Below are 19,202 nucleotides of genomic sequence, written 5' to 3'. Positions count from 1 at the left end.
ATAAGATATTAAACCAGTCAGATTAGATGAGCAATTAATAGAAATGAATTTGCAATGGTAGGAATGAAGACGCAACCACAAAATAATTCTTACATGAAAATCACACTTATTATCATAAACCAGAACCTTTCAAAATCTGTCACGCAGCATCTGAGGAACAGGACAGTCAACCTGTCAGGCATAAACCCTTCATCAGGAATGTGGCTTGAGGGCCACGGGGGCTGAGAGATAAATGGGAGGGGGATGGGGCTCAGGGGAAGGTAACTGGGAATGTGATAGGTAGATGAAGGTGGGGGTGAAAGTGATAGGTCAGAGAGGAGGGGGGAGCAGAGAGGTGGGAAGGAAGATGGACAGGTAGGACCATTCAAGAGGGTAGTGCCAAGCTGGAAGGTGGGACTGAGATAAGGTACCAGCCTACGCCCCTCACCAAACCATCTTTCCTTCCGGGCACCTTCCCCTGCCACCGCAAGCAGTGCAAAACCTGCGCTCATATCTCTCACCTCAAAGGACCCCCTCACCTCCATCCAAAGCCCCAAAGGAAATTTACCTGTACTTCCACACATGTCATCTATTGTTTCAGTTGAATCTGATGTGTGTTCTTCTCTATATTGGGGAGACAGGCCGCCTACTTGAGAACACCTCTGGGACACCCGGACCAATCAACCCAACCACCCCGTAGCCCAACACTTTAACTCCCCCTCCCACTCCACCAAGGACATGCAGGTCCTTGGACTCCTTCATTGCCAGACCATGGCAACATGGCAGTTGGAGGAAGAGCGCCTCATCTTCTGCCTGGGAACCCTCCAACCACAAGGGATGAACTCAGATTTCTCCAGTTTCCTCATTTCCCCTCCCCCCACCTTGTCTCAGTCAAATCCCTCGAACTCAGCACCGCCTTCCTAACCTGCAATCTTCTTCCTGACCTCTCCGTCCCCACCCCCACTCCGGCCTATCACCCTCACCTTGACCTCCTTCCACCTATCGCATTTCCAACGCCCCTCCCCCAAGTCCCTCCTCCCTACCTTTTATCTTAGCCTGCTGGACACACTTTCCTCAATTCTGAAGAAGGGCTCATGCCCGAAACGTCCTGCTCCTTGGATGCTGCCAGACCTGCTACGCTTTTCCAACAACACATTTTCAGCTCATGCTAAATTGCCCATAGTGTTAGGTGAAGGGGTCTGGGTGGGTTGCGCTTCGGTGGGGTCGGTGTGGACTTGTAGGGCCAAAGGGCCTTTTTCCTGACTGTAAGTAATCTAATCATTATGGCTGACGGTAGGCTTGCTCTTGGCCTGATAATTCAATGCTAACATTTCACTGCAAGCTGTCTACCCACCTGTGATTTTCTGCCAATGGGCATTTCGGTCTGAGTGTGCCTTTAACCCCTAAACTTCTAAATCAGACAAGCGTATGACCAAATGAGCCAAGAATAACTGAACACTTCTGAAGAAAAGGACTTTTCATTGACAACCATAAGTAGTGAGTTACGAGTCAACAAGTGATGATAAGTAAACACTTTTTCTCTGAAAATGACACAGAAAGAAATATTTACTCTGCAGTTAATGAGAGAACCAGAGAAACACAGAAAAGGAGAACAATTCATTTGCTATAGTTCGTCAGTTCTATTTATTACAAATGAATTGGCTGAACTTTGTTAAAAATATCCATTGGTTACCGTGCCATGAATTCAGTTAGTGGAGTGCAGCTGAAAGTGAATACATTGTACTCCGTCACAGGACACCACTGTTCATCTAATAACCTGAATCAACAGTACTATTGGCATCAGAGGATCCCACAAGCTGCTGATGGTCTCTAACAGGTCTAATTCTATTAGTAGGTGCTGAATTGACATCAGCAGGTCTAGTTCAAATAAATAACAAGAGGCAAAGTAAACTGGAAAGGGGTCATGTGAAAATCATTGGTCACACTCCAGGGTCTAATCGATAAAAATGCAAAGTGCTAAAATGCTGGGAGATCAACTTGAGCTAAGATTTATAGTAAAGGTCATAGTGAGCCTAAGTCTGAATTTGTCATAAGTTCTGCATGTCTTTATAAATGTAATAGAGCTATGGATTTGCTGGCCTCAATTTATTTTATTGAGGACCTTTAGGAACATAAGACAGAAGCTGGTGTGGGCTGTCTGGCCCATCAAGCTACTCTACCTTTAAATAAGATCATGGCTTAGCTGCTTGTGGTGTCAGTTCCACTTTCCTATCTGCATCCCATAACCCGAGACTCCTTTACCTACCAAAGGCCTGAACAAATTTAAAGACCCACCCTCCCCAATCCTCCATGGAAAAAACACTTTTCCTCAAAATGTAAACAACTTAATCTTAAATTATTTCCCCTAGTTTTAATATCCTCAACACAAGGAAACGTCATCCTGATTTCCATGGTATCGAGTTCCTTTAAGATCTTATAGGTTTTGATAAGATCACACTTTCTTCTAAGTTTGAAAGGAGTAAGGCTCTCTCTTCATTAAGTAATCCCTTCATACCAGGAATAAGCAGAGTGAACTTTCTCCAAATTACTTCTAAAGCTATTGTATCTTTTTTTCTAAATAAGGAGACCAAAACAACTACAAATGGGATCTCAACAACACCCAGGACAACAGCAGAAAAACTTTCCAACATTTATATTCCATTCCTCTTGCAATAAATTATAACATTTTATTTGCGATCCCAAACACTTGGTGAACATGCATAGCTCCATATTACTCATGCACCAGGACACCTAGCTCCCTCTGTACTAACATGTTCCACAGTCTTTCTTCATTTAAATATATTTATCTACAATTTGAACCTTAATTCAAATTGTATATCAATTGGAAAGAGAGGCTAATGGCTCATGTGACAGAGATGGTGGCAAATGCTTGCATATAGGGTGAGCACAAAAGGCTTTGAATTTATTCAAGGCAACTTGAGCTTTGAACCACCATACAGAAAGTCAGCAGGGTGGGGAAGTAAGCAACATTAGCTCAGCAGTTTATGACAGCCTTCTGTACTGTTGTCACATCCAACAACTAACCGGTGCCCCTTTAATGGAAGGGTTCATCTCCAAAAGCTGTCAGTCAATTAAGGTCCAGCAACTTAGCAGTCCCAACTCTGCCACCATAGGCCATTGCGGGGACTGCACCCAGCTGCGAAGATGCAGCAATGGACCACATCCTCACAAAAAGAGTGGGGTTCTGGTGTGACCAGACAGGTGAGACTGGCATCAGAAATAGGGGCCGGTTAGAAGATGGGTATTCAGGAGGTCAGCAGTTATGTAGCTGCAGATACATAGAAACATTGAAAGTAGGAGCAGCAATAGGCCATTCAGCCCTTCGAGCTTGCTCCTTCATTCAACATGGTCATGTCTGATCACCCCACTCGGTACTCTGTTCCCACTTTCTTTGAGTCCTTTAGCATTAAGAACTATATTATCTAATTCCTTCATGAAAACATACAGTGTTTTGTTGTTAACCATTTTCTATGGCAAAGTGTTTTCCCCTGGCTCACAACTCTCTGGGTGAAGACATTCTCGTACTCTCAGTCTTAAATAGTCCACCCTGTATCCTTAGACAGTGACCCCTAGTTCTGAACTACCCCTCGTCATTGGGAACATTCTTCCTACATTTACCTTGTCTAGTACTGTTAGAATTTTAGAGGTTTCTATAAAATCTCTCTTCATTATATCTGAATTCCGGTAAACATGGTGCTAACCCGTCCAGTCTCTCTTCCTGCTAGGCCTGGAATCACAGCCATTGCTGCCAGAAGGGCTATCTGCAGATACACAATGCCAGGTTTGAACAGTGCCCAGCCTGAGCCTACCCATAGGCCAGGCAGTCCCCATGCACAGCAGAAGACCTACACTCCACTAATATAATGCCAGCTGAAGTGACAAGTGAATCTTCATTGACTTGGTTAGGCTCTGAGTCAGAGAGCCATTAGTCCTCCATGCTACTAATATGGTGGCAGGAAGGTGACTGGCAGTCTCTCCATTCTCTCACCACACTACTGCTCTGCCCCCTTGCCAACTACCACCTTGTATGGTCATTGTATGGTCACCCTCCTCCCAGCCCATCCTTAGAATGCTGGTAAAAGTCTAGCTGTCTGTATGCATCATGCTGTTTTATTGATTATATTGCCAGCTGTGGCCAACTTAGTGCCTTATCTCATCAGCATCTCTGGCTGGAGGTATTCTTGGAGGTTACATCAATAGCAACCTGTCTCCAACAATTCCACTCAGTCAGTCCTTTTCCTCCACTATCTCCAATTATTTCAAGAAGCAAAAGTGTTCCAAAAGATTAACGATAAAAGTAATACAATTTCATGATCTTTTTTCATCAGTATTGCTCATAACCTGGAGACTGAAGATTCTTGGAAGATGGGAAATGCTAAGTTTAATCCATGTTTAGCTGCTTTCATTTTTGATCACTATTGGCTACAATGACAGGAGCAGACGACAAATTGGGAAGATCCGAGTAGTTAAACTCCCAACAAAGGAAAAACAATAGAAAGCACTCAAAAGAAAACAGATAATTTTGATTTGGGGTGGTTGTGTAAAGTGCACAATATTTGCTCAGTACACATCATATATCTAGATTAATTTTCACTTTTTCAAAGGCATCTGGAAGGGTAAACGAATGTGAAGGTTTTAGAGGGAAATGGCCAAATGCTAGCAAATGGGACTAGATGAATTTAGGATATCTGGTTGGCATGGACAAGTTGGACTGAAGGGTCTGTTTCTATGATTCCCATCCACGTCAACCGAAATGAAAAACAGAAGTTGTATAACAGGAAGCTGATCTGATTCACACTATCACCCAATGTCCAAATTGGCCCCAGTAGATTACAGGTGGAAGTGGATACTGCAGATACTGGAGATCAGAGTCAAGGTTAGAGTGGTGCTGGAAAAGGTCAGCAGGTCAGGCAGCATCCGAGGAGCAGGAAAACTCCTGAAGAGCTTTTGCCCGAAACATCGATTTTTCCTGCTCCTTTAATGCTGCCTGACCTGCTGTGCTTTTCCAGCACCACTCTAATCTTGACCCAGTGGATTATCCTGATTCTCCCTGTGCAAAAAATAGTCCTTTACCAAAAGTCACATTCTCAATTACCATCGCACCATGACAATGTTACATGCCATCAATTCTCAACAAGTTCTGAACTGATTTAATATATATCCCTCTTTGTGCAAACAAACCAAACATCAGCTTTGCTAATCAAATATTCTGATACAACCAGCCCCTTAACTGTTCAGTCTCATGTGAGATAGCAACCTCGGATGATAGGATTGAAAATATATAAAAAGAAGCTTTAAGTATCACTAAGTACAACACACATCTTTCAGTACATAGGTACTCACCAAGTGAAGCTTCTTCCAGAAATCCTGATCCTCGGGCACATTCCTAAGGCTGAGTGGGATGTACCAAAAGCAGACATTTGTGTACTCCGGCTAGGGACACAAGAAGGTGTGGACAGAATTATTAGTTGCATGTCACAATGAATCCACTAATAATTGGGCACATGATACTTGCGGTTTCAGAACCATCTTGAAAGAAAAACATTCAGCTTTGAAATTTCAGACTAGGTTACTTTTCTGTGACAGTCGATGAAGAGGCAAGGTTATTTCTTTGACTTTTTCAGAGGGCATTTTAACTTTGGTTGACAATAGTATAAAATGGTTTCGCTGCCCATTATACAGTCAGAGGAAGGAAAATTGGACATGCTGTATAATAGACAGTCACTTTCAAGTTGCTATTTTGTTTGGTAGCCATGTTGTTTGGCATATTCCTAGATGTTTCAGTATATATTGCCTATTCCAGCAAGTTAGCTTTTTTTCATAGATCTAATATTTTGGTGACCAATACACAAGAATGTGGTCAAATGAAAACACCATTTTCTTTAATATCCGCAAATGACTTTTCTCCCAAAGTTGATCATATCGATGTCCAATTTCTGAAGGATTCATAACAAGGAGCAGTTGAGACAACTGACTTCTCTTTAAATGCAGCTCTACTGAGTAAGCTAATGAACCAAGAGAGAATCAAAGTTTATGCATATAGAATCTGCACTTTGACGCAGCAGTACTAACCACTGAACCACTGTCAGAAAGCATGAAAGAAGACTAGAATAATGCGAAAATAGAGGCAAGGAATGGGTGGGCTGAAATATTTCTCGGTAAAAGTGAGAACTGCAGATGCTGGAGATTAGAGGCGAGAGTGTGGTGCTGGAAAAACACAGCAGGTCAGGCAGCATCCGAGGAGCAGGACAATCGAAGTTTCAGGCAAAAGCCCTTCACTGGGAATGAGGCTGTGAGCCAAGGGGGCTGAAAGATAAATGGGAGGGAGGTGGGGCTGGGAGGAAGGTAGCTGAGAGTGCAATAGGTAGATGGGGGTGGGGGTGATGGTGATAGGTCAGAGAGGAGGGTGGAGCGGATAGGTGGGAAGGAAGATGAACAGGTAGACAGGTCATGAAGGCAGGCAAGTTGGAAGGTTGAACTGGGGTAAGGTGGGGGGAGGGAAATAGGGAAACTGGTGAAATTCAAATTGATGCCACGTGTTTGGAGGGTTCTGAGACGGAAGATGAGGTGTTTTTACCTCCAGGCGTCAGGTGGTAAGGGAGTGGTGATGGGGAAATGTGGTCTTTTAAGAAGGAGGCCATCTGGTGAAATCACTGATTTTACTTTTATATCTCATTTCTGTTTAATTTTGATCTATAAGTAAACCTTAAGCAAACAGAATTCCCAACAAAACAGAAATTGCTGGCAAAACTCAGCAGGTGTGGCAGCATCTGTGGGAAGAAAACAGAGTTGACATTTCGAGTCTGGGGAAAACTGGTATCTATGCTGAAGACAGGGGAGGAAAGGTAAACAGATAGGTGGAGATGGAGCCCAAAGAGGGGCAGATATGAAAGGGATGGGTAAATGACAGGATTGTGGATGGCACACCAGGAAGAAGGGAAGCTGTGTAAGTCATAATGAGTGTTGAGGACAGTAGAGAATATGGAAAGTATGTGCTGAAACAATATAAGATCATAAAAAAAATAGGAGCAGGAGTAGGCCATCTGGCCCTTCGAGCCTGCTCCACCATTCAATAAGATCATGGCTGATCTTTTTGTGGCCTCAGCTCCACTTACCCACCCTCTCACCATAAGCCTTAATTCCTTTACTATTCAAAGGATCTTAGCTTTAGAAACATTCAATGAGGAAGACTCAGCTACCTCACTGGGCATGGAATTCCAAGGATTCACACCCTCTGGGTGAAGAAGTTCCTTCTCAATTCAGTCCTAAATCTACTTCCCTAACTTTCAGCAAACCATGTAATGTGATAATAAGTCTGGAAGTGGGTGAAAGTAGGTTGGCTGTGCTGAAAGCAACCCATGTCACAACAGGACTGGATGTGAAGTGGGTATAAAAACATAGAAGAATGGACTAGAGCTCTAAACGTTATTGAGCTCATTGCTGAATCCCAGAGAACTCTTCACTGCAGGACCCCATCTCCTCCCATTTCCCATCCAACCTCATCTTCAGCATAAGTACCAGTTTTACCTAGCTGCAATCAGTGATGAAGGGTCCCTGGACTGGAAATGCTAATTCTGTTTTCTTACCTCTGATGCTGCTAGACTTACTGAGTTTCGCCAGCTATTTCTGGTTTTGTTTCAGATCTCCAGCATCCACAATCCTTTGTTTTAATCTACAGAATCCCTATCTTGAAAACATTGATTTAAACCTATGATTCCTTTGCTTAAGAAAATAAATCAATTGTTTAAGAAATAGCAATATTTCGAACCATAGAATTTGGCCACGTAACCAGGAAGATCTACCTCACCTGTTGTTCTGACTGAAGAGCATTTTCTCTTTGTATTATTTTTACCGAAGTTGCTTATATATTGTTTTAAAAAAGGAAGTGTCTTTACTATATTGACTTTGATACCTCTTGAACAAAATGATGGGACAATGAGTAGCCCTATGTGGGTGGTAACTGAGAAAGAGGTGAATTGATGGACAGTGTGAGAGACATAACAATGCTGGTACACAACCAGTATTCTGCAAACCCCGCGGGTTTGGCTACATCTGAGAGAGATAAGGTTCATGTTTTGTTGAGACATTTTGCTTTGAGAACAGAAGCATTGAAAGGCTGACATGGTGTCATAAATTTAGATTAAAGGCACAATGCTTCCAATATTCACTGCTGTTTTAAGTGGTGAACAGTTACCCACTGCAGAGAGACTGACCTGAGCTTCATCTCATGTAAAGCTGTTTGGAGACTTGGGTAATGTATATGCCAAGTGTTGTGTTATCATTTTGGAGACTTGTCATTGACAGATTAATTTTGAGTTACGTTTGGATCATAGACCAATTTGGGTTAACGTTTATGTTATAATAAGGCTGCATTCCTTCTTTTCTTCTGATATACACAAAGTGCTTTCTTTCCTCTTAATAATGTTGTCTTTCTTCCTTATATGTTATATTATCACATACTATCATTTATATTAGCAACATAATGTCTCAGTGGTTAGCATTCTGCCTCACAGCGCCAGGGACCTGCGTTCAATTCTATCCTTGGGCAACTGTCTGTGTGGAGTTTACACACTCTCCCAGTGTCTGCTTGGGTTTCTTCCAGAGGCTCTGGTTTCCTCCCACAGTCTAAGAATGTTCAGGTTAGGTGGATTGGCCATGCTAAATTGCTCATAGATGTGCAGGTTAGTTGGGTTAGCCATGTGGAGTATAGGGTTACAGGGTAGGGGGATGGGTCTAGGTGGGATGCTCTTCAGAGAGTCAGTGTGAACTCGATGGGCCAAATAGCCTGCTTCCACACTGTAGTAATTTTGTGATAATTGCTGTATGATATCATTATATTCAATACAGTTACCAGGTATTGTCACACATTCCTGGTAAGAGAAAGTGAGGACTGCAGATGCTGGAGATCAGAGCTGAAAATGTGTTGCTGGAAAAGCGCAGCAGGTCAGGCAGCATCCAAGGAACAGGAGAATCGACATGTCGGGCATAAGCCCTTCTTCAGGAATTCCTGAAGAATTGCTTATGCCCGAAATGTCGATTCTCCTGTTCCTTCAATGCTGCCTGACCTGCTGCGCTTTTCCAGCAACACATTTTCAACACATTCCTGGTAGGTCAGATTATGGTTCCATTCCTAGGTGAGACTCACAGTACACTGTTACATATTCAAAGTAAATCTAAGGTTATGACTTTGGAAACAGAACAAAAAATAGTGTTGACAGAGAGATTTCTTTTGGGATAGTCAAAAATAGGAAAACAGAACCTTAAAAGTTTGCACAGAAATGTCTGCATGTTTTATCAGCTGGAGAGACAGCAGGAAGAAGAATCAATTTGAGAGACCTCCCAGGGCATTCTGTGTACTCAATTCTCAGTACAAGTTACAGCATTTACTTATTGTTATTCAAAGATTTATATTTTTAAATTATTCTGTAAGATGTGAGTGGGCCTGGTGAGGTCAGCAGTCATTGATCATTCCTAATTGCCCTAGAACAGGTGATGCTAAAACAAAATTCAATGAATACTAGTAATCTTAGTATCTGTTTTGTGGTTATTGTCTCTGTTTAAGATTAGAACTTGTAATTTAATTACTTCCTAAATATAGGAACAAACTATTCATCTTACAGGGATTGAAAAAGATTTGCATAAAATGCTTACCTCCATAAGCAGTCGGAATTCTTTCCTCTTCTTAATTTCAGCAGCCAAATATCTACAATTAGAATCAAATACTGCTTTGATGAGGGAGATTTCTTTATAATCATCAACATATTTCCACTTGCAAAACTGTCTAAAACTGTCCATTGCAGTAAAGTTGAAAAGAAGAATCTAATTCTGCTTCTGATTAGAATAATCAATGAATCATCATAAATTCACTGGGCAAGGCTTTACAAGAAGTCCAGGCAGTCTGTCTGTTCTTTTCCAAGTTGGCAAGACACATCCTGAGTTGGAACAATAATTGCTGCTCCTTTACCATTTCTAGGTCAAGAACTTGGAAATTCCTTCCTAACAATATGGTCAGTATCCCTAAGTTCCTAGAAATGTGGTAGTTCAATGCGGTGTCTCACTACCATCTTTCCCAGGACATTAGGGATGCACATAGAATGTGAATGATCAGACCAACATTTAATGAATGAATAAAACAAATAATTTACTTCTGTATCAACCTATGGAATAGTGTCTTGCAGGGTGCTTTTAAACTGTCCTGGAAGCAATATGAACAAATTACTACAGCTACCAGAACAGCAGTAAGAACTTTACTGTTGCAGCAAGGATCTGCCAAACCTAGTCTGAAGCAGGAGGATGGCATCCAACTATCACATATCACAATGACTAGTTGTGAGAAAAACTAACCTGTTATTAAAATTTAAAGAACTGGTTGTTATATAACTCATTCACAGCCACAGGACATCACTAAGTTCATTCTCAAAATGTAGTCATTGCTGTAATGTCAGTACAATTTATGCACAACATGAATGTCACAAAATCTATTATCTGTTCTTTATAGCTGTTTAGGTGTTGGTCAAGTCCGGACATCAAGGAGATCTCCCTGTTCTTCTTTGAAATAGAGCGTTGTAATCTTTTAGATCCATCAGGGAGGGCAGGCAATTTATCCAAAGGACAGCATTCCAACAGTGCAACACCCAGTGAACACCAGAGTGAACTATGGGTCTTTTATGTACAAGATTCTGGAGGTTAGTGAGGTTAGTGGAGGCTTGAATCCACAGTTTTCCTCAGTTCAAAGGTGAAGTATGTACCACTAGGTTAGTTATCGTGCCCATGCCAATGTGAAATGGATACCTTATCTACACCACTTGAAATCAAACGATAAGCTTCCTCCACTACTTCCAAGGCTTTAGTCAATGCTGATAAAATCAAAACCTGTTCCTGTTGGTATCTGAACTGCGAGTTCTGTCATTGCTCACAACTACCACTTGTCAAGAGTATGTCCTACTGTCATTTATCATGAACTAGATTTGCAACCATGATTTAAGACTTCATCAATCAAAAATTCCCAGGAATAGGACCAATAGGGAATAGATTGTATTATACTACTGGCAACAATAAATGGAAGAAATACTAGATAATTATTTCACCTTCATTCTTATCAGAGTGATAGAACATATATGATCTTGAATGATATAGAGTCATAGAGATGTACTGCATGGTCCTTCGGTCCAACCTGTCCATGCCGACCAGATATCCCAACCCAATCTAGTCCCACCTGCCAGCACCCGGCCCATATCCCTCCAAACCCTTCCTATTCATATACCCATTCAAATGCCTCTTAAATGTTGCATTTGTATCAGCATCACCACTTCCTCTGGCAGCACATTCCATACACGTACCATCCTCTGTGTAAAAACGTTGCCCCTGAGGTCTCTTTTATATCTTTCCCCTCTCACCCTAAACCTTTGCCCTCTAGTTCTGGACTCCCCAACCCCAGGGAAAAGACTTTGCCTATTTACACTATCCATGCCCCTCATAATTTTGTAAAGCTCTATAAGGTCACCCCTCAGCCTCCGAGACTCCAGGGAAAACAGACCCAGCCTGTTCAGCCTCTCCCTATAGCTCAAATACTATGATGAGGAATTAGCAATGTTGTCCTCATAATTGGCTTGGGTATTTATCGGATTTTCTCACAAGATATTGCATGTGAGTAGGAAGTCTCTCTATCATGGTGCATAGGTATTTCACCTGCATGGGACAGGTTGAAAGGATCTGTTGACTAATTCATTTCCAACAGTTTGGCTCAATTCTATTGAAAGTTATTCTGATTGTAGTTAACTATTTACTTTCCTTTCTGAACAATCAACTTTTCAGAGATTGGGAGGGAGCTGCCTCATCCATATATTCGCCCAAGTCACCCTGTAATTGGCCTAGGGGCCAGTGCATTGAGAATGTATCTTTAAAGAAGTTATGATCATAAGAGATTCAGTCAAATGGTCTATTTATGTGCTGTAAATTCTTCACAAAGTAAGTGTGCTAATTACATGGAATAATTACCAAAAAGATATCTCAATTATAACTGGAAAATGACTTGCCAGGTTAAGTTTTGAGAATAAGTAGAATAAGATTGGTCGTTCGTACGTAACATCAACTCCTAGAAACTAATCACTAAACAGATCAACCGTAAAGGCTTGTGGTTGACATTAGTCACTAGAGTTTTACTGAATGCGAGTTGAGATTTCCAGAACATCCGTCTTAAATGAAGGGAGGTAGAACATTCAATAATGATTTTCTAAAGGGAATTGGTTAAATACTTGAAAAGTAAAAGATTTTCAAGATATTGCAGAAGATCGGGGAAGTTCAACTAATTATATTCGTTCTTTGAAAGAACTGTAAAAAATACAATAAGCTAACTGACCTCCTCCTGCATTAACTAATCTAAGAGGAGGTGTCAACCTATATGCATTAGATTTTAGTTCATTTATTTATGAATAGATTCAATAGATACACTCAGTGCAATTACGAGTGCAGAACTAGATTGTACTGGGCTCAGCTTATGTACCCCTCACTCCAATACACCCCATGTCTAAACTAAGTTGCCACAGTCACCATGGGCCAATACAGTCCAGGCACAGAATGTACACGATTCTGCAATGTTATTCACTTTCAGTCAAACATGTCACTTTGAAGGTTCAACTACTCCTGGTTAGTGTCTTACCTGGCAGATGCAAAAGCCCGGTTGACTCTCTCCTCCAGTCCACTTGATCCAACAGCCTTCCATGTCAACCAGAATTTGAAAGCATCAGCCCTCCGGCTGCACTGAATCGACTTGTCACCTTTATCATAATCAACATTGTAGAACTTATCCTGCTGGAAGAGGTACCCAGCCTGTCCACAGTGGCATCTGTCGATTAAACCCTGAGAAGACAAAGATTAATAAATATATGAAATATTGATGTGATTATTGAAAATCTGAATACTCTTGTAAATACTCAAAGCTTTTCACTAGTACAAGAGATTTTTGGTTGCTCATGATACTCAACACAAAAGTAGTCTCAGTAATGATGCCACAAAATCACCAACCTATTGTTGAAATCCAGCTGATTTACTAATTCCCTTACTAGAAGCCTTTACCTGGCTTGGCTCATGTGACTCCAGATCCACAGTAATGTGGTTCACTCTCAAAAACTCTCTGAAATGGCCTAGCAAGCCACTTCGTCCAACAGCAAATAGGGATGTGCAACAAATACTGGCCTTGCCAGTGAAGCCCACATCACTTGAAAGAATAAAGAAAAAATAAAGTTCAAATAAAATCCAATAGGATGAAAGCCTCTTCCTCCTGCTGAGTGTGAAGTTCCTTTGGGAAATTAAATGGAGCAATCTCAATTCCATATTCAACTCTATCCAACAAAGTTCCTCCTAAAACCAAATGACAATGTCAGCTAGGGAGATATGGATACTGGGGAAAACATCAAAGAAAGCATACAACTCTGGTGCAAAGCTTAATTTAGTGCTTAATAGTTACACTATTAGGCAAAGTGTAAACAGACTCTTATTCTGCATTAATGCATTCCCTGTGTGAGCTAGTGGGCGCTAGATAGGGAAAAAGCAGGAACATTTTATTTTACCAGTGCTGACGAGTCTCAGAGTGATGGTTCCAGAGATGATCATCAGAATGGCGACCTTGATGTAACAGATCATACTATGTATTGGATGTGTGCATAGGAAGTTATTTGGTGTGTGTGTGTGTGTTATAACACATGGTATAAAATGGAAAAGTTTATATATTAATTTAGATAAATCCTGGGATCAGATGTTACAATTATTGTACCTCTTATACAATTCAAATACAATAATGAAAATGGTGCATTTATGCACACTTCCTGTCAACAATACAATAAAAAAATGTTCTCGTTAACATTTATAATGGTAAGTGCCTGTGCCAAATTCTCAACATGTGGCTTAGGGAGTGTTCCTGATAGCATAACAATCACATACAGGCAATGTCTGTTATCAATGGACACATGGATATATATAAAGATAATTTAAATGTAGGACTGAAGGACATTGCTGTCTTGCATTTCATCTGAAGACCAAATTTCATATTGACTTCCGATTGCCAGAAGAGTCCATCTCGTTTTCATAAATCAATATTTGACAAAAATAATTAATATGTATTCCTAAAGACAATCTCTATTTGACTATGCCTGTGCTACGTTTTCCCATTCAGAAACAAAGATTACTTTTATTTAGGATATCTCTGTTCATCCAAATTTAGGGAGGCCTTTGGCAAATGTGCCCTCAAAACCCCATGTAAAATCAATAGTGGGGGAGCAGAGGGGAGAAAGTCAGTCATTTTACTCACCACTTGCCCATACGGGGAGTATGGTAGGAACTACTTGTCCAATCACAGATTCCCCCTCTACCTATTGCTGTTGCTCAAGAGACAAAATCTATGATTGAAAGATCAGCAAGAACAGGGGAGTGAGAACTTATGATTGGAGAGATTCTGGCTGATTCCACTTCCGTGTTGCTCCCAAACCCAGGTGAAAAAAACAATAACTTTGATACTATTTTCAAAATAGCAATTACGATTAAAGCAATATTTAGCAGTAAGTAGTTGGGGGCCTTAGTTAGCAATGTTCATCTGAAGCCAGATGCTGCAGTGCCCAAGTTGGGCCCATGCTTTGGATGGAGAGGCTGGGACTGAGAACACCAGAGGGGGGGGGAAGAAGCAGCGGCAACAGGAACAGACACAGGCTGACAAGGTGGAGAAATGGTGGGGCATCCACACAAATTAAACTTGGCTTTCAAATAACTTTGACACTTTGATCTACAGAGATATTCATTAGGGCTCTGAGTTTTGACTCTCTGTGGAACAGGTCTATAGCCATTGTTGAAAATAGGGCTGTCAGGAAGATTTTCAACATCAAACGGAGGGCACTGGTGAATAGTTCAAGCAACAGACTGCCTGGTGAATCAATGATGGTGATGTTGACTTCAATCATGCCAATGAATTTTTACCACAACCTTTTTGTGTATGTTATGTAAACTGATTGGAGAACTTGCCTTAATTCAGCCTCTGGTTACAATGGGAATTGACTTAATTAAAGTCAATTATTAAAGTGAATGAATAAGGAAACAATATTTTGCAGCAAGATGTGAACAGTCAGATAAATAATCAAAGTGAAAAAAGAATGTAGGCTCATGGAAAAAGAGTAAGAGGCTCAGGTACTAATTGTTATCCACCCCAAAGAACTGGCAAAGGCAGTTTGGTCCTCTGACTGTGTCATAAGATGCTATAATTTTTGGACAGCAAGCATACCTCTGTCTGTTTCTATATTAGTGTACTCTCAATGTCCATTGCAAAATGCAATAGAAAGAAAACCACATTCCTCTATTTTAACTATTTGCTAAAATCTGTTATAAATATTAAAAACTACCAATGTTATTTTGTACATAAATTAGTCACCTCTTTTCAAAATGACCCATCCATCAAATTTCTGATTTATTATGTCAAAGAGCAAAGTATAGTATAGCAGCTAGGTCCTTGCTTATGAGAAGGTGGAGGGGAAATCTGAAATTGTAATGCAGACCACAGGATATGATGAACATTTACCAGATGAATAAAGATCCATTAATCCGGTCAGAAAATGGTGCAAGACACAAGAAACTAATGGATGAAAGTAAATTACAGGGGCAAATTTAGAAAGAAATGTTTTTTTTTTACAGAAATGTATTTATCATAAGTGATCCTTTAAGTAATATCACTTAATGTTTTGTTCAAATTAATTTATGCAAGCCCCATGTATAGATATTTAGTGCAAAGCTTCTTACAGAGTATTGGCTGAGAATTACAGATTCAATCAATGTAAATTCTCTGGGTGTCAATGAGAACCTTGGGTACTTTTGTAACTATTCCACATAGATGTAGAAAACCCAGATATCTCTGCGACAATATGGCTTGACGAATGTGTAAAGATAATCCTCACCTTTACCTTTGCCACAACTTCTCTCAAGTTTCACCAAATGGTGCTTAATCTGCAAGTCTTCAGTTACATTGTGTACAACTGGAATTTCCAACTGAAGAAATCAGAAAGTCAGGATGAAGAGATACCCAAAATCTCCTCTGCCTCAGTGTTTTTGACTGTTGGAATGCTTTCCTCGAATGCCTTTGTAAAGGATAGATAAAGGATATTTCCTCAAAAGACCACCTGGTCAATTTGGGGTTAGACTGAATCCCAGCCAATTTATCATCTATCTGGTATATTGCCAGCGAAGTGTGGTGGAATTTCATCAACATTACTGTTGATCATTCCACCAGTATTTACTGGTGGATACAATTCCAGTTTTAAACATAATCGCATTTAAGTATTAAATTTGATAGATCAGATCAAATAAAGTGGTCAACCAGGACGCTGTCTGGATTAGAATGTATGAACCATAAGGAGAAGCTAGAAAAACTCAAGCTGTTTTCTCTGGAGCAACAGGGGCTGAGGGAAGACTTGAGAGAAGTCTATAAAATTGTAGGATGCATAGATAGGGTTGATGGTCAGAATCTTTTTCCCAGAGTTGAAATGTTTAATACTGGAGGGCATGCATTTAAGGTGACAGGGAGAATATTCAAAGAATATGTGATGGGCAAGTTTTTTTTAAACAGAGTGGTAAGAGTGTGGAATGCACTGTCAGGAGTGGTTCTGGAGGCAGATATGTTAGGGGCATTTAAGAGACTTTTAGATAAGCACATGCAATATGCAAGGCATGGAGGGATATGGACCAAAGGCAGGCAGAAGGGATTAGTTTAATTTGGCATCATGTTTAGTACAACATCATGAGCCGAAATGCCCATTCATATGTTGTACAGTTCAATCTTCTATGGTTCAGATATATTTGATTTATTTCAAGTTCAGAGCTTTAGAAAGTGATATTTGCCATCTTTAGAACTATTTTTGCCATTCGTTCCCACTGCATGTTGATAATTCATCATTAGGTAAGACTTTAGACTTTAAGATCTGGATACCTTCTTACTTTTCGGTGCTTTTTAAAAATGTTTCTATTTTTATTTAGTCCTGATTTTGTAACCAAGATGACACCAGAGAATAGTGACTTTGTACACTTCTCACTGTACAGGAACACACATGACAATAAAATCTAGTTTCCATTCTAATTCTAAAATGCATGCCATCAGGAGTGGGGAGAGTACAGTTAGTGAGTTAACCACATCTAAAAAGTGGCAGGTGTCTTTAACGTGACTAGGGTGCTTGTGCAGTAAGGTGTTCCAATCTATATCTTATTAAAGCACAGATTATCAAGCAAGAAGATGCATTAGATTGGAGAAAAAAAATGGGAATTTCCGGTTGCACAGTGGGAGCTTTGGAAGTCAGTATCCTGCCATGTTTGTCAGCATTCACTGTAAACAGAAGGGAGAAAAATGAAATGGGCGGGACAAACTCAAAATGTTGCCAAAGAGTAAAAATTATTGTAACCCATTTTTAAAAGGAACTGCAAAGATTAGACACATTCCCAATAAGTTACTTTGTGGCAGTTAGTTAGAATTTTCATTTTGGAAATTAAGTATGGAAAAATATATTTGTAATAATTAACAAGAACATCTTATTTATAAATTCCAAGTTAAACAATTTAATAATATACATAATCTTTTGTGTTATCTCTCTAAAGATGCAAACCCTAAAAGAGAAGTTTCACATAACGAGAGAAGATAAAGTTACAACCTGACTATATCACATAATAAAGGAGGGTAAGAATGAGAAAGAGTCCCTGAAAACCAAAAGGTAGCCCTCAAAAATCAGAAGTTGCCTTCAAAAAAATCTCGAGAAATACCAGTTCATCCACACAACTTTCATCAAAACAATTTTGTACCTTTCAAGCAACTGTTTCAAGCAAGTTGCCGAAACCTATTGAATGGTAGTAATCCAGACATGAAAGACTAAATTAAAAACAGCATGCTATGTCTAACCATATACTAATTGGCTGTACATGAGGACAACAATTTGACTGGACTATGTTTTAATCCCAAAGCAATATTCCTGTATGCTCTTCTGGATTCTTTAATTTTGAGAATATCACTATGGTCCTCTGTGGAATAGCACAGGATGATTCATTGAGATCAATAGTCAGTCAGAACACTGGATCTGGAGCAATAGTCTATCAAATTGCTCTGGAATCAGAAAGGAGTTGGCATGAGTAACTATATTGCAGATAATACATTGGTGAAGTTGGCTACACTCTTTGGATTTCCGTCACAGGGAAGAAACGACCGCTATGATGGATATCCCAGGCAATAGTTCTGTGGAATTTCCATTATGGTGGATGTTAATAAGATACCATATATTTATCAATGCGCTGGCAGGTGGGACTGGATTGGGTTGGGATATCTGGTCAGCATGGACGAGTTGGACCGATGGGTACGTTTCGTGCTGTACATCTCTATAACTCTTTGACTATGACTCAAACTGTTGAAAGCGATTCCCCAGCCCATTTAACAAAAAAGAGTATTAGGTCCATACTTCGAAATGCACAGTGAATAAGAATGTAACTGATGATATAAAATTCATTATGACAGCCCTTACATTCTTCCCAAAAGAGTTGGCTCTTATGGTCTTTCAAGGGCAAGTGGCTTGAAAATCTGCAGAATAATAGCTCCAGTAAATTAGCAAATAGGGTGGAGTGTGATACTCAACAGAAATGTGTTGTGATGCTAATTTATTCTTTAAGCACTTGGACTTTTAATTCTACTCTTATTTTCAATGAGAGGTTAACTATTGAAAATGTTGCTGACACCTGCAATCACTTCCATTATTCCATTCCAGCAATTCAACATCCATCCCAAACTAATTTAGATTCATTATCCTGATAATTATTTTTGAAGTGCAGTCTTCAATTCTTAAAGTACAAATTCATAGCATTGTGACAAAGTAAATGATGAATGTTCAATTAGTAGAAGAGTTTACTTGTAACTGAAATTGACAGCTTCTTGGTCTTGGTCTGAAGGTTGATAAGTCCCCGGGGCCTGATGGTCTACATCCCAGGGTACTGAAGGAGGTGGCTCGGAAAATTGTGAATGCGTTGGTGATTATTTTCCAGAGTTCGATAGATTCGGGGTCGGTTCCTGAGGATTGGAGGGTGGCTAATGTCATACCACTTTTTAAGAAAGGTGGGAGAGAGAAAGCAGGAAATTATAGACCAGTTAGTCTGACCTCAGTGGTGGGAAAGATGCTGGACTCTATTATAAAGGATGAAAT

General features: G+C 40.2%; 1 protein-coding gene across 1 annotated transcript in view; it reads right to left on the bottom strand.

Moving 5' to 3' along the window:
- Window positions 1–19,202, bottom strand: part of LOC122564269 (acidic amino acid decarboxylase GADL1-like) — a 68,867-nt gene that overhangs the window by 10,951 nt on the left and 38,714 nt on the right. The window contains exons 13-15 of the mRNA XM_043718944.1: window positions 12,659–12,858; window positions 9,652–9,703; window positions 5,344–5,433 (exon numbers count right to left, since the gene is read on the bottom strand). Of these exons, the coding sequence (XP_043574879.1) occupies window positions 5,344–5,433; window positions 9,652–9,703; window positions 12,659–12,858 (342 nt within the window). The remainder of the gene's footprint in view (window positions 1–5,343; window positions 5,434–9,651; window positions 9,704–12,658; window positions 12,859–19,202) is intronic.

The sequence above is a fragment of the Chiloscyllium plagiosum genome, chromosome 29, assembly GCF_004010195.1.
Source record: "Chiloscyllium plagiosum isolate BGI_BamShark_2017 chromosome 29, ASM401019v2, whole genome shotgun sequence".
Taxonomy (NCBI): Eukaryota; Metazoa; Chordata; class Chondrichthyes; order Orectolobiformes; family Hemiscylliidae; genus Chiloscyllium; species Chiloscyllium plagiosum.
Note: the sequence above shows the minus strand (reverse complement) of the source record. Positions and strands in the feature narration are given on the sequence as shown.